At 39.4% G+C, this 15,430-nt stretch overlaps 1 protein-coding gene across 1 annotated transcript in view; it reads right to left on the bottom strand.

Annotated features, from left to right (window-relative positions):
* Positions 1–15,430, bottom strand: part of LOC124622014 (modular serine protease-like) — a 276,840-nt gene that overhangs the window by 39,148 nt on the left and 222,262 nt on the right. Inside the window, exon 10 of the mRNA XM_047147565.1 lies at positions 6,816–6,983. Coding sequence (XP_047003521.1) covers positions 6,816–6,983 — 168 coding nt within the window. The remainder of the gene's footprint in view (positions 1–6,815; positions 6,984–15,430) is intronic.

The following is a 15,430-nucleotide window of genomic DNA, read 5'->3' as shown; positions in this document are numbered from 1 at the left end:
CCACCGACAGTCGTAAATCCACTTTGATGGCTGTCACCTGTTATATGTCAAAAAATCTTTTCCTTACAGTCTCATCACTCATGGGAGCTGCATCTGTAGTGTAAAGCAAAAGTTGTCAAAATATAGCAATAATCTTATCGGAGCCTTTGTTGACAGACATTATCCTGTCCAGCTCATCCATTAACAGATCTCCCATGCCATCTCCACCTTTGACAGCAGCAACGAGCACTTCTCTGATCATCCAGTATCACTCTGGCCTTGAAAAGCTCAAACACATCCTCCCCATCCAGGCTTCGACTACCTCTCAGTGAGTCCTGAGATGAGGGGTATTCTACCCACAACACTGCTCACATCACCCACAGTGGTGTTTTGCTGTCCACTAAAACTACAGAATGTCCTTTTCTATCCCTACTGCAAGCCTGAATCCCATAGGTCATACCCTTGTGGCTGACTCAGGTGCAAGACTTGTTCCATCCACCCACGCACCACCTCCTACTGAAGTCTGGTCACAGGAATTTTCAATACAAGGAATGGCAGGGGTACACTATATATCTGCTATGCTGCAACTACAGTGCAGCATGTTGGCATAAAAATGTAACCAACTGTCTACACACATATACGGCCACCTCCAAACTGTCGTAAATCACAAACTGGAGCATCAAGTTACCAAACATGCTGGTTTACTCTGTGAGCCATTTGGATACCCCCAGCATAAGTTTCTCTGAAGTATGCAGGTGGGAGTTGTCTTTCCAGCATATCCTGAATTCTCACATGCTCTCTCTCTCTCTCTCTCTCTCTCTCTCTCTCTCTCCCCCCCCCCCCCCCCCCCCATTTTCCATCTGCCTGTTTCCCTCCCCTGTCCACCTTCCTCTCTCCACCTCTTGGATGCCCTATCCTCTCAGAACCCCTTTCATTTCGTTGCACAATCACTGCATTATCTGTCTTTCCCATTTCTGCTACCCTTTCCTTCCCTCCTGTGTTGTTCCCTACCCCCACCATCCATCACCCCAGGCAACTGCTTTCTAATAATTAGTGTCACTGTGTTGGTAGTATGTGTGTGTGTGTGTGTGTGTGTGTGTGTGTGTGTGTGTGTGACACAATGTCTAACAGATGTCCACAAAGACTGAAAGAACAGATTCAGCCTTAGCATTCTTTCAGTGCTTCCATGAATAGGGGGAAGAATTTCTGAATAGGATCATGACTGGGATGAAACATTGATGCAGTACATGAACTCAAACTTAGGAGCAACCCAAACACTGGATGTACCCTTATTCACCCAATAAGTCCAAAAATGTCAATCAGATATTGCAAAATGATAGTTATAGTTCTTTGGGTCACAAATGAATTTTGACAACAGATTTCATGAGAGTAATGTGTGATGATAGTGTAACATTGCTGGTTTATTTTCATACTAACACAAAACTCTGAATGTCAATCTAAAACAAATGATGTGGGATGTTTACCAAAGGAATCAGTCTCCTCCACAATGATGTAAGACTCCATACTCTGAAGGAACTCAAACTTTTTGACTGGGAGATTTCTCATCATCCTCCCAAGTCACTTTCATCTCAGCTCCAAGATGAAGGCCTGGCTGGCTACTTGTAAATCACGACCTAGCTCAAGGACTCCATCACTACTGGCTGAAATACATGGTGTCACCATTATTTGTGGAATGGATAAAAGTCCTAGTGTCATGGTATGACAAATGCTTGTATTTGAGTGGGGAGTATGTGGAGAAGTAATGTAAACTTATAATTAAAGATTGTATATTAGAAGATTTTAACTAGTTTTTATTTCCTTGATAGTCAATTTGAGATTAATTTTTGAACATTCCCCTTAGATTTTTGAGTTTTACATACTGTTAAAAAAGGGACCCCACTGGAAATACTTGATATCAATAAAAGTATGACAAAGAATGACAGATTTCTATTAAACAACCAAACTCAATTTCCTTTCTCCTCTTTCTGTTAAATTAAGTTTTAGTTGTGCAAATATAAATTTAAATTATACTTTATGCCAGAGTTAAATTGCAGACATGATCTTGTTGCTAGATTACAAATATTGTAAACTCAGCTTTATTTCTCATATGTTGTTAAATATAATGATATCCACATAAAAACTTTGTTTTCCATTTTTAATTAAACTTATCTATTTCTGCATGATGTAAACATGAAATGCTTTCCTCTGTCAATGCCCTACATGTCATCATTTTTGTTTCTTCTGTATCTTCTTCATAAGTGGTACCAGTGTAAGTCATATATTATCTTAACTGTTTTGGCAACATTCAGTAGTCATTTGACAATGGTCTAAGGAGCCAAAAACTGGTTAGTGACCAAAAATATAATTTTGCATAACATCATGAAAGTGCATAAAAAGTTCTCGGTTTACTTGCCACGTCACATTTGGATAATATCCCGAGCTTTCGATGACTACCTCCATCATCTTCATCAGGAGTAGAACTGACTGTCATAGACCGGTGAGGCTTCAGCTTTTATAAGCAGTGGACAGCTTCTCATTGGCTGGGTGACATCACAGTGAAAACGGTGCGTATGGAGGTGGCGGCCTCTATGTACATAGATTTTGTTTGCGCACTTTATCCAGGGTTGCTTGCAGCTCCATCCATCACAACAGCCAGAGAACTGTGAGGAATGTAAGAAGTCTCCCTCTGTGCTCTTTCTTTATCAACTGCACGCTTCCATGCATTGCTGAGTGCATATCCTGAGTCTCTGTTGAAATTATTTTCACATAGTCTAACTTCAACTGCTTCCTTGATGACAGAGTCCCAATAGTTTGAAGCATGGGCAACTGTTCTTATTTCATCAAATAAAATCTTATGTTTATTTAACAAACTGTGCTCAGCCACCACTGATTTTTCTAGATACCTGTATTTCAGGTGACTCTGATGTTCCACACGGAGACGGCAACAGTTCTTATAGACTGGTCCACATAATTTTTGCCACAGTTGCAAGGAATGCTGTAAATTCCTGGTACTCTGATTTTTCTAGATACCTGTATTTCAGGTGACTCTGATGTTCCACACGGAGATCAGCAACAGTTCTTATAGACTGGTCCACATAATTTTTGCCACACTTGCAAGGAATGCTGTAAATTCCTGGTACTATCAGGCCAAGATTATCTTTCATGGGTCGCAGAATTTCCTTAATCTTCCTGGGTGGCCGGAAGACTGGTCTGATTTCCTGCCGGCTCAGAACTCTACCTATCTTGCTGGTTGTTGCACTGCAGAATGGTAGCCAAATTTGATGCGGCAAGGATACCAAGAATTTTTTATGCAAGGACTCCATCGCGAAAGACTTCATAGTCATGTCATGAAAGTGTTTCCTATGTAATATTAGTGAGGATATAGTTGGTCACAGTGACCAGGAAGGAGGTGATTGGCTTGAAGTCAATAAAGCTTTCAGTGGCAGCAAGGCCACACATACTGGAGATGCTGGTGTAGAGGGAGGTGGCATCAACAGTGACAAGAAGGGCATTAGGTGGTAAAGGGGTAGAAAATGTGGACAGTTGGTAGAGGAAATGGCTAGTGCCTTTTATATGGGATGGTAGGTTCTGGGTAATAGGGTGCTGGTCCGTGAATATTATCTCTGGGAGGTCATAGTACCCAGCCACAGTGGGGCATACTGTGTAGCTGGGTTTTTTATATTTTAAGAAGCATGTAAAAGGGAGGAGTTCAGCGGGTGATGGGAGTGAGGATAGAGATAGATTCAGGGGAAGCGATCAAGGATGGACAAACAGATTTGAGGAGGAAACAAAGGTCATGCTGCACTTCTGGAATGGGGTCACTGTGGCAGGGATTGTAGGTGGACATGTGTATCGTCTGGAAGAGGCCATCTGTCAGGTTCATTACAACTGCAGCGGAACCATTGTCAGCATGCAGGATTATCAGGTCAGGATCTGCTTTTAGGTGGTGGGTTGCAATTCTTTCTGCAGGTGCGAGGTTAATCTCCATATTGAGAGATTTGAGACACAGTGGTGAGGTGAGGTTTAAGGATTGGAAATTCTGTAAAGGGAGGCAGGGGGATAGGGGTGCATCACAATTAGATGGAGTAGTAAACTGAGTAACAGTAGTGTTCAGTACTGGTTTTAGGTTTGAGTCTGATTGGTAAAGTTGGTGATGAAGAAGTGTTTCCATTGTAAGGACACATAGAGGAAATCTTTAACAAGCCCAGCATGATTGAATTTTGGAGTGGGGCAAAAGATGAGGCCTTCAGAAAAAGACTGATACTTCTTCAACACCGAGGCTTTTTGAGGAGAGTTTCATAGCTGCATTGTGGGCTTGTTTAGGTTCTGTCTTCTGTAGGGTGGAGGATAGAGTTTTATAATGTGTGGCAGATTAGTATATCTGAAAGTTAGAGTTTGGAAGTTATGAGTGGGCTTCTGTAACTTTACCATCAGGCACCATGGTCATCACTTTTGATGTCCCCTCCCTCTGCATCAACATCCCTAATGTCCATGGCATTGCTAACATTGAACAGTAATTTTTCCAACACCTGACTGATTTCAAACCCACAACCTCCTTCCTGGTCACCATGACCAAAAACATCATCACCCATAGTTACTTCTCTTTTGAAGGTCTCATGTACAAACAAATCCATCATATAGTCACTGGCACCCACATGGCACTATTCTATACCAACCTATTTGTGTGTCATCTGGAGGTATCATTTCCAACAAGTCAGAATCCCAAAACGCCAAACTGGTTCAAATCTGCAGATGACATCTTTGTGATTTGGACTGAGGGTGAGGACTCCCTATCCACATTCCTCCAGAATATCCACATTTCCCCCATACACTTCACTTGTTCCACCTAAGCCCAACAAGCCACCTCAAAGGTGGTTCCATCAGTATCTTTGTCCATATAAAACCCACCAAACACCAGGAATACATCCATTTCAACAGATGATACCCATTACACACCAAGAAGCACCTTCCATATAGCCTAGCCATCCACAGTTGAATTATGATGAGCATTCACTCTCAAAAAAAGCCATGGGCCTTGCTGGGACCTTCACAGACTGAAATTATCCTCCCACTTTGTACAGGAACAGATTTCTTGCATCTTGACTTCTGGAGCACATGTCAACCTTCCAACATAACCACTGTCCAGTGACTCGGTAGCCTCCAGGACTGGAGCAAGTACATCACATTCCCCACCAGGATTTTGACTATCTCTTGTTGCATCCTGATATTGGAAAAATCCCCTCCACATGTCCCACACAACCTTCACAATATCCTCATCCATCCCTGCCATGCTGCTTCTTCCAAGCCCTTGCCCCAGGGCTCATATCCTTGTAAAGACCTGGCTGCAAGACCTGTCCCACACATCCTCCCTACTACAGACTCTGTTCAAGAGACCACGGAACCACTGAATTGTAAGGCACACCCTGCAGCATCAGCATGGTGTACTTGACTTCAGTGGCTGCTTCACAGCCCATATCATCTGGATTCTTCCCTCTGACCCTCCAAAAACAGGTTTTTTTATTTTTATTTTTTTTTAAATACATCCTTCATTTCAGAAGCAGCCCGGCATCAACATTCGCTAGTCCATCTACCTGTCTATCTTACCTGCTCCCTCTCCAGACATTTGTCCTTTCTACTCACTGTCACAGCCCTTTCCCTTTTTCTGTTTCTCTCCTATTCATTCCCTCCTCAGCACAGCCTCCTGCTGCTGCACCTATCAGTCCACTACAACCATGTATGCTCCCACAAGAAGGAATACAGCACCTTCCCCATCTCTACCTGACTGCTCTGCACATGGCCCATGCCTCTTCTGTACACCCATTACCACCCCACTCAAGGTCACCATTCACCCCATTGGAGAAACAGCACTTGCAGATAACAATGGCCATGTGTGTGTGACCTGTGAATGTATGAATGTGTGTATGTGATTCTCCACCTGACAAAGGACTTCATCTGAGAATTAAAACCCAACAGTCTACTATTAAATGTGTCTTTTTGCTGTTCAGTACTTCCTGTCTATGGAAGTAACAATCTTTCCTAATAATCATACTGTTATTTCATCCCAGATTTTGTGTTGTTAGATTTTCCCATTATTAATATAACTTTTCATTAGGCTTTCTTTTTATATACCACAATTGTTAATTTAACAATGTAAGGAAAAGATAGATTGCTACTTATCATAAAGATGACACATTAATTTGCAGACAGGAACAACTAAAAGTTATTTGCACATTAGCTTTCAGCCATGACCTTCATCAGGAAGGAAACACACACATTCTTCACACAAGCAAGCACATCTCAAGCACACATGACTGCCACATCTGGCAACTCAGATCAGAATTCCCTCCATCCAGTCTGCCAGAGATGGTGGTCATGTGTGCATGAGGTGTGTTTGCTTGTGTGAATGAAAATGTGTGTTTCCTTTTCTGACAAAGGCTGTCACCAAAAGCTAATGTGTAAGCATCTTTTAGTTGTGGCTGTCTGCAGCTTAACAGGTCATCTTTATGGTAAGTAGCAATCTATCTTTTCATTACATTGCTGATATTTCAACCTGGAGTTACCATTGTTTGACAGGCATTAATTTGAAGTACTCTGATAGGTGGATTTGTTTACCATTTTTTCTGTATGTGTTACTAATACAGAACTGTGCAAAGGCATTCTACTATGTTCCTATGGACATGATAGTGTTATACATCTAGTCATAATCTGCACTATTAGGAGAGCCAAATAAACTGATCATGCTATCAAGTAATAATAAATTCATGGTGCATATTTAATTTCACTGTCTTACAGTTAAGAAGACATCACCAGTTCTTTCCTTACTGGGTTCAACATACATGTCCCTTATCACCTGGTCCAACATAGTAAAGATCATCCCAGTCCACGCACACAGGACGAATCATCTCAGTTAGTGGAAATGGGGAATCCATGACCAGTACTGCAATGTCATCATGATAGGCCATAGATGCCCCTTGGAAACTTTGAGGAATATCAATAAACTTTACCTGCAAATATCAGAAACAAACATTATATCAGTTTATGTGAATATAAACAAAAATTTTCTTTTCTGTCAGCAAATAAGATTTTTACTGATGTTTAACATTAGTATAAGTAACAAAATGTAGAAGCAAATGACTCTAAAGATATAAAAAAATACAAGCACTCATGTTCATAAATACTGTCAAATATTACATGTAAATAGTATTTATTTTATTTTTTACTGATCTTTGATGTACACACCATACATCTGACTGTAGATCTGATGATTAAAAATATTGCAGTACAGACATATGAAGGACACAACAGATGAAATGGATCACAACATATCATGTTAAATGACACCAAATTTAATTCTTTTAGACTGATGGAAACAGGAAATAATTAAAAAAATAAAAAACTACACAATCTTTTGGTTATGTGGTTATTTACATAAGACAGGCATTAAGCAATATGTAGATACAGCACTATTGCCTGAAGTCCATTGGATAGCACAGAAGATTGTAATTGGTCACCTTCCTCTTGTCTACTACCAATTTGTGTATAAGTAAACATTCTCAGCTGTTTAACTGAATGAAATTCATATGATTTTGTATACGATGTGTTATGTTTTGGGCTAAAATATGTAAAAAGAAATTAATGTGTTAGTACTCTGTATGTACAGTTAAAGTTGCTCTTCTTTTAAAAATATTTGAAATTGTGAAATTTCTAGTACACTTAAAATTCATATTATTAATTCCACAATCTAATGCTAATTATTAAATTTATTTCCATACTCATTTAGGGACTAGTGCAGCAGGGGATACAACCCGTCGGCTTTGAACAATGACGTCACAAGTCGCCAGAGAGCATGTATTACAGAGATGAAAGAGCTGAGGAGAATGTTGAGAAACAAAGGAATGCGAGAGAGATAAACATTGGTCTTGCCAAAAGCATAAGTGTTTTTTGAATTTAAAAAAAAAAATCTCACGAGATAGAATAAACTGATCCTACTTTATTAAGCAATATCTTGTCAAAAGCCGAGAAGCGATTGTTCTTAATGTTCTAGCTCCCTTCAGTACGTAATAAGGGTTTTTTGACTTTAAAAAAAAAAAATCTCACGAGATAGAATAAACTGATCCTACTTTATTAAGCAGCTCCCTTCAGTACCTAATAAGTGTTTTTTGGCTTTAAAAAAAAAATCTCACGAGATAGAATAAACTGATCCTACTTTATTAAGCAATATCTTGTCAAAAGCCGAGAAGCGATTCTTCTTAGTGTTCTAGCTCCCTTCAGTACGTAATAAGAGTTTTTTTGGCTTTTTTAAAAAAAAAAATCTCACGAGATAGAATAAACTGATCCTATTTCGTTAAGCAATCAGTAAAGAAACGAAACTGAAATATAACAGCTTTATTATTATTTATTATAGTTGTGTCGTCAGTGTAAAGGCGAAGTGAAGGATGTTGTTGTGATGGGGGTTTCGGAAGTACACATTCGAAAATGTCATGCTGATACTAGAGCTGGAAAACGAAAAAAGATCGCCAGCTCCCAAATTTCTGTTATGTACTTCGCAACACGGAAATACACATATTGGTGGAATAAGAAAGTGAAATAAATATTAAGTACCGGCCGAATAAAAAACAAACAATTAAGTTAATTAAATCACACGTTTAATGATGTACCGAATATCAAGCGATCGCTTTTAGATTAACATTCAATTATTTTAATGATAGTGCTTATTAGAACACAGAACTGCTTTATTATCTATGCCTCGAAGTGAAGACATTACGATCTATGACTAAGGAATGACGTCATTGTTCAAAGCCGACGGGTTGTATCCCCTGCTGCACTAGACCCCTCATTTATATAATAATGTTATATCTTGATGATGATTCTTCTGTTGTCAAGAAAGTTTGTAAACTCTTTTGTTTTGTAAACTCTTTGGATTTTTGTGAGTACTGCAGAATGTTAAGTAGTAGTGGGCATGTCTCTGAGGAAAATGCATGTATATTTCTAACTTTGTCAACAACAATGTGAATTAGTGTTTTGAAGTGAAATTGTGAAGTTGGTGTGATATAAAAGAATGGGATAAAATAAGCAGATATTCCTAGCAGCAGTCAAATCTTGATCAGTTATTCAGTTCAACAAGAAGCCGCAGCATTATAAAACTTACAGCTTCAAGAATGTACCCCTAGACACAACAAGACTTGGAGCCAACAACAATGAGATAATGGAAATAAGTAAAAAGTTTTCTTTTATATATATTGTATGCCTCTTCAAGCTTTATAAACTTTTATAGACAGAGAATTTTAATAGTGATAAGTGTGGGAGGGTAAGATTAGAAGATGTACATGGAGACAATCACATGAGTAGGTTACAAGCTCCTAAAACTTATGGTTCTGCTATTTGTTTTTATTGTCTTATGTGAGGATAGTGGAGTTACTACTGGGAAATTTGTGTTTCACATAGCCCCCAGACCCCCCCAGACTCTTGTAGAAAGTGACTATGTTTTCTCTCTCTCTCTCTCTCTCTCTCTCTCTCTCTCTCTCTCTCTCTCTCTCTCTCTCTCTCTCTCTGCAGCAGTCTGATGTGGTGGTGGTTGTTGTGATTCCTTTGGGGCTTTGTGGGGCTTTGATAGTAAGTATACTTTCTGCTGACAAATGTGAAGATACAGCCACATAGCTGATGTTCTTTGGTAATTGATATGTGTGTAGCATGACAAGGAATCTGTCCATCAGCAGTTGCATAACAGTCATCATAGCCATCCACTATCAGGTCATTCTCTACAGACTTCACACTGATGTTCTCTGAATTGAAAAACTGCACGTTACATATGACGATGACCTGTGCCTTGGTGTTTGGGTTGGCTGTCTGCATGTTGATGGGTAAGTGACCACACAAGTTGTCATCTGTATCACACACAGCTGTGTATTTGCAAAGAAGGCTTTAGATGACTTCTTGTGACCATAGCTGATTTTCTGGTGAGTGAAATGTCAAATGTGTGAGAGTCATATTTTAAAACTTTGTATGGACCTGATTAGGGTAGCTGTAAAGCTGGCCTGAATCTTAATGTTCCATAGCATTACAAGTTCACAGTTATTCAGTGCTTTGTGCATGAAAACTTTCAGAATGGTATGCAGATTAGGTGGTGAGAACTGTGTGTTGTTGTTATCTTCTTCACCTGCAGGACTAGTGCTGGTAAGTCTCTTAGTTCTAGGGGCTAGGTTGGTAGAACAAATTCTGTTGGAAAGATGAAGGATTCTCCATACAATATTTTTATAGTGATTTATGTGTGTCTTCTGTGAATGCCATGTGAATGCCTAGTAAAACACAAGGTGAATCTTCCATCCACAGCCCTCCGTGGCACACAGGTACTGCCTTGAGAGTTGCAAGCCACCTCTTGACAGGCCTGCTACTCTGAGGGTGGTACACAGTTGTACAATTGCATGTAATGCCTCAGAGGTTGCAGAGCAACTTGAATAGTGCAGATTCAAACTGTCATCCCTGATCCACCATTATCATTTCATGGCAGCCAAATCGAGCTACCCAAGCATCTATAAATGGGCAAACTATTGCCTCTGGTGTTATGGCTTTTATTGGGACTGCTTCTACCCAAAAAACTCTGTCGATAATGGATAGTCAGTATCTGTACCCTTTTGATTCCAGAAGGTTACCTACAAGGTCTAGACACATGTGGCAGAAACATGTTCTTGGTATATTTATGTGACCTAGTTGAGCATGTGTATGATCATCAAATTTGCTGCACCGGCACACCAGACAGGCCTGTACCCAGGTCTGACTCTTTTTTTCTTCAGTCAAATGAAATGTTTAGTGATGAACTGTACTGCTTGCCTAACCCTGTGGTGCACCAGGCTGTCAACTGTTTTAAAACTGTGTGGTGCATGGATGTGGGAAATAGTAGCCGAATTCTGTTTTGGGACACATCACATAATACCTGTGTGTTAGTCCCTGGAACTGTCTACCACCTTATGCAAAGATTGGTGGAATCTTTTTCCAGTAAGTCTGTAATGGTCATGGCCTGATGCTGTTATTCACATTTGTCATAGTCTCGTTGAAAAGAAATGGCACTGACCAATCAGAGGTAGTCTGCAGCTATAAACAGACGCTAATAAAGCAATTGGATACAGAGAAACAAGATGGGAAATAAAAAGAGTAATAGTGGCCATACTGTGCAAACTACACTAGACAAATGGGTCACGAAGTCACAGAGACGAAACACAAACTCCCTGACCCCTCAAAAAGGTCAGGAACCTGAAAGGATCAGTAATGTGATGGTGAACATTATCGAGACATCCCTCTAAAATGTCAATGTGATGCCTCAACAATGTGAAGTGCATGTGGATACTTTTCAGGCCCACCTGGAAGATGAGATGGCTGCCAAGGACGACCAACAGAACCAGCACAACTGCTCAGAAGTCAACAACCTGGAATACAGTACAATTTAAACTAAAGGTCAGTGACACAGTAAATATGACTTCGAGCCCCCTGAGTAAACCCCACTCAGACATGAAAATCTATTATCACAATGTCCAATCCTTGAGCAACAAAACTGATGACTTAAGCATTTTGCTGACCAGTGAACTCAGTGATATCTCAGTAGTATGCCTAGCAGAGCACTGGCTCTGCACTGATGTGGTTAAGCTAATCTCACTACCCAACTTCAAATTGTGTGAACACTACTCCAGATAAAATGATGGACATGGTGGGGTTGCCATCTTCATCAAACAACACATTGAATATAGCCCACTTCCTACCCTAAAGGAAACAGGAACAGGTAAGATCTTTGAATGTGCAGCCATAAAGCTTACAGATTTAAATCTAATTGTAGCTACAATCTACCATCCCCCCTCCAGTAGTATTAATGATTTTCTGTTACAAATGGACTTGTTTCTATCCAAAATAAGTCGGAGGAAACAGGATGTGATTATATGTGGTGACTTTAATATAGACTTTCTCACCCACAACAGAAACAGGGAAACATTGATTAACATTGCAAAAACTTATAATCTGCATGGCCTTGTAAACGAGCCCACTAGAATAACACTCACATCCAAGACAGCTCTAGATTAAATTTTTGCAAATAGAAATAAACTTAACCCAACTCTAGAAGTATACAATGCAGGATTCAGCGACCACCAAGCTGTCATTCAAAAGGTCGATGTTAGCAAAGATACCTCAAACCCAGTCCCACCTAAAACTTTATGAAGGTTTTTCACCCAAGAGAACTTGAACAAGCTAAATGCCCTCCTTAGTAAAGAAAAGTGGACAGAGCTGTACACAGCCAATGATGCCAACATGAAATTCAACATATTTCTTGACAAAATGATCCACCACTTTGAAGAGGCCTTTCCACAAAAACCAGTAAGAATAAATAATAGTAATAATAATAATAATAATAATAATAATAATAATAATAATAGTCCCTGTGGAGGCCCGGGAAAAGAATAGGCCTCCGGTATGTTCTGCCAGTCGTAAAAGGCGACAAAAAGAACAAACCACTAATAGGGCTAACCCCCCTTTTAGTGTGATTAGTTGGTTCAGGACAGAACTAAAGAAGCCTCGGACAAGCGCCGTCATGGTCGGGGACGACGCTTGAACCCTATGCCCACCCACAATGGTAACGACACTGCTAGCCAACTGGAAAATGATTTAAATCCAAATAGAGGTGTTTTGCAGGATATGCTTCCTGCAACCACCCTAGAAGGAAAACAAAGACAGAGGATGAGATGGTCAGATGAAGTTAATCGACACCTCATGTTCTGTTATTACCAAGCAACAAACCTAGGAACCAACACAACTGGATACAGATCACAAGTATACACAACATTTATTACCAGATACCCAGAATTAAAATTTTTAACAGAACAATGACTAGCTGATCAGATCCGTGTAATAATAAAAAATAACAGGCTACCCCAGTCAGAATTAGAAAACATCAAACAACAAGTACAACAAATGCTGGAACAAAATAATGTGCAATCAGAAGAAGAAGAAAATACAGTAATGGACTCAAACATCCCAGAGCAAACAAACAAAGAACAACACGCACCAATTAAACAATCAGAGGAAAACGAAATCTTAAGACAGCCACCAGAACAAGCACAAATAGAACACGAAGTGACACAGATGTTAGATATAGAAGAAAAATTTCAGCTAACATATATAGAATACAAAGACACAAATACAGACATTAGACCATTCTTGCATAGACCACCAAATAACCCACAAGTCAAAACAACAATAAAAACTATCAACACAATCATACACAACAAAATAAATGAAAACACAACTATGGAAGAGTTACAACTACTGGTTTATATAGGAGCACTCACTACACTAAATATACACACTAGGCAGAGATCAGAACCAACCAACACACAGAAGAAACCCACAAAACCAGCATGGCAACACAGGCTACAGATCAAAATAGAAAAACTGAGAAAAGACATCGGACAGCTAACACAATTTATAAGAAATGAAATCTCGGAAAAAAACGAAAAAGGTTCGGTAAAATCTCACAACAAGAAGCGACAGAGCAATTAGACGAAAAGAAGCAGAGATTACAAGCATTAGCCAAACGACTCAGAAGATACAAAAAAAGTGAAAATAGAAGGAAACGAAACCAAACATTCAACACAAACCAAAAGAAATTTTACCAGACAATAGATAACACACCCATTAAAATAAACAATCCACCAAACATAACAGACATGGAACACTTCTGGAGCAACATATGGTCAAACCCGGTACAACATAACAGGCATGCACGATGGATACAAGCAGAAACAGACACATACAAGATGATACCACAAATGCCTGAAGTGATAATTTTGCAACATGAAGTCACCCAAGCAATTAATTCTACTCACAATTGGAAAGCCCCTGGAAATGATAAAATAGCAAATTTCTGGTTAAAGAAGTTCACCTCAACACATTCACATCTAACTAAATTATTTAACAGTTACATTGCAGACCCATACACATTCCCTGATACACTTACACACGGAATAACATATCTGAAACCTAAAGATCAAGCAGACACAGCGAACCCAGCTAAATATCGCCCCATAACATGCCTACCAACAATATACAAAATATTAACTTCAGTCATTAAACAGAAATTAATGACACATACAACACAGAACAAAATTATAAATGAAGAACAAAAAGGCTGTTGCAAAGGAGCACGAGGATGTAAAGAGCAACTGATAATAGATGCAGAGGTGACATATCAAGCTAAAACTAAACAAAGGTCGCTACACTACGCATACATTGATTACCAAAAAGCTTTTGATAGTGTACCCCACTCATGGTTACTACAAATATTGGAAATATACAAAGTAGATCCTAAATTGATACAGTTCCTAAACATAGTAATGAAAAATTGGAAAACCACACTTAATATCCAAACAAATTCAAATAATATCACATCACAGCCAATACAGATTATGCGTGGAATATACCAAGGAGACTCATTAAGTCCTTTCTGGTTCTGCCTTGTTCTGAACCCACTATCCAACATGCTAAATAATACAAATTATGGATACATTATATATAAAATCAAAGATGAGGTGACTTACCGAACGAAAGCGCTGGCAGGTCGATAGACACACAAACAAACACAAACATACACACAAAATTCAAGCTTTCGCAACAAACTGTTGCCTCATCAGGAAAGAGGGAAGGAGAGGGGAAGACGAAAGGAAGTGGGTTTTAAGGGAGAGGGTAAGGAGTCATTCCAATCCCGGGAGCGGAAAGACTTACCTTAGGGGGAAAAAAGGACAGGTATACACTCGCACACACGCACATATCCATCCACACATACAGACACAAGCAGACATATTTAAGACAAAGAGTTATTTGTGACATCTCTGCCCAAACTCTTTGTCTTAAATATGTCTGCTTGTGTCTGTATGTGTGGATGGATATGTGCGTGTGTGCGAGTGTATACCTGTCCTTTTTTCCCCCTAAGGTAAGTCTTTCCGCTCCCGGGATTGGAATGACTCCTTACCCTCTCCCTTAAAACCCACTTCCTTTCGTCTTCCCCTCTCCTTCCCTCTTTCCTGATGAGGCAACAGTTTGTTGCGAAAGCTTGAATTTTGTGTGTATGTTTGTGTTTGTTTGTGTGTCTATCGACCTGCCAGCGCTTTCGTTCGGTAAGTCACCTCATCTTTGATTTTATATATAATTTTTCCCACGTGGAATGTTTCCTTCTATTAAATTATGGATACAATATTACTGGAACATACCCACACAAAATCACACATTTGCTATACATGGATGATCTAAAACTACTGGCAGCAACAAATCAACAACTCAACCAATTACTAAAGATAACAGAAGGATTCAGCAATGATATAAGTATGGCTTTTGGAACAGACAAATGTAAGAAAAATAGCATAGTCAAGGAAAAACACACTAAACAAGAAGATTACATATTGGATAACCACAGCGA

Source organism: Schistocerca americana, chromosome 7, assembly GCF_021461395.2.
Source record: "Schistocerca americana isolate TAMUIC-IGC-003095 chromosome 7, iqSchAmer2.1, whole genome shotgun sequence".
In the NCBI taxonomy this organism is placed as follows: Eukaryota; Metazoa; Arthropoda; class Insecta; order Orthoptera; family Acrididae; genus Schistocerca; species Schistocerca americana.
This window is presented reverse-complemented; position numbering and strand designations above follow the sequence as displayed.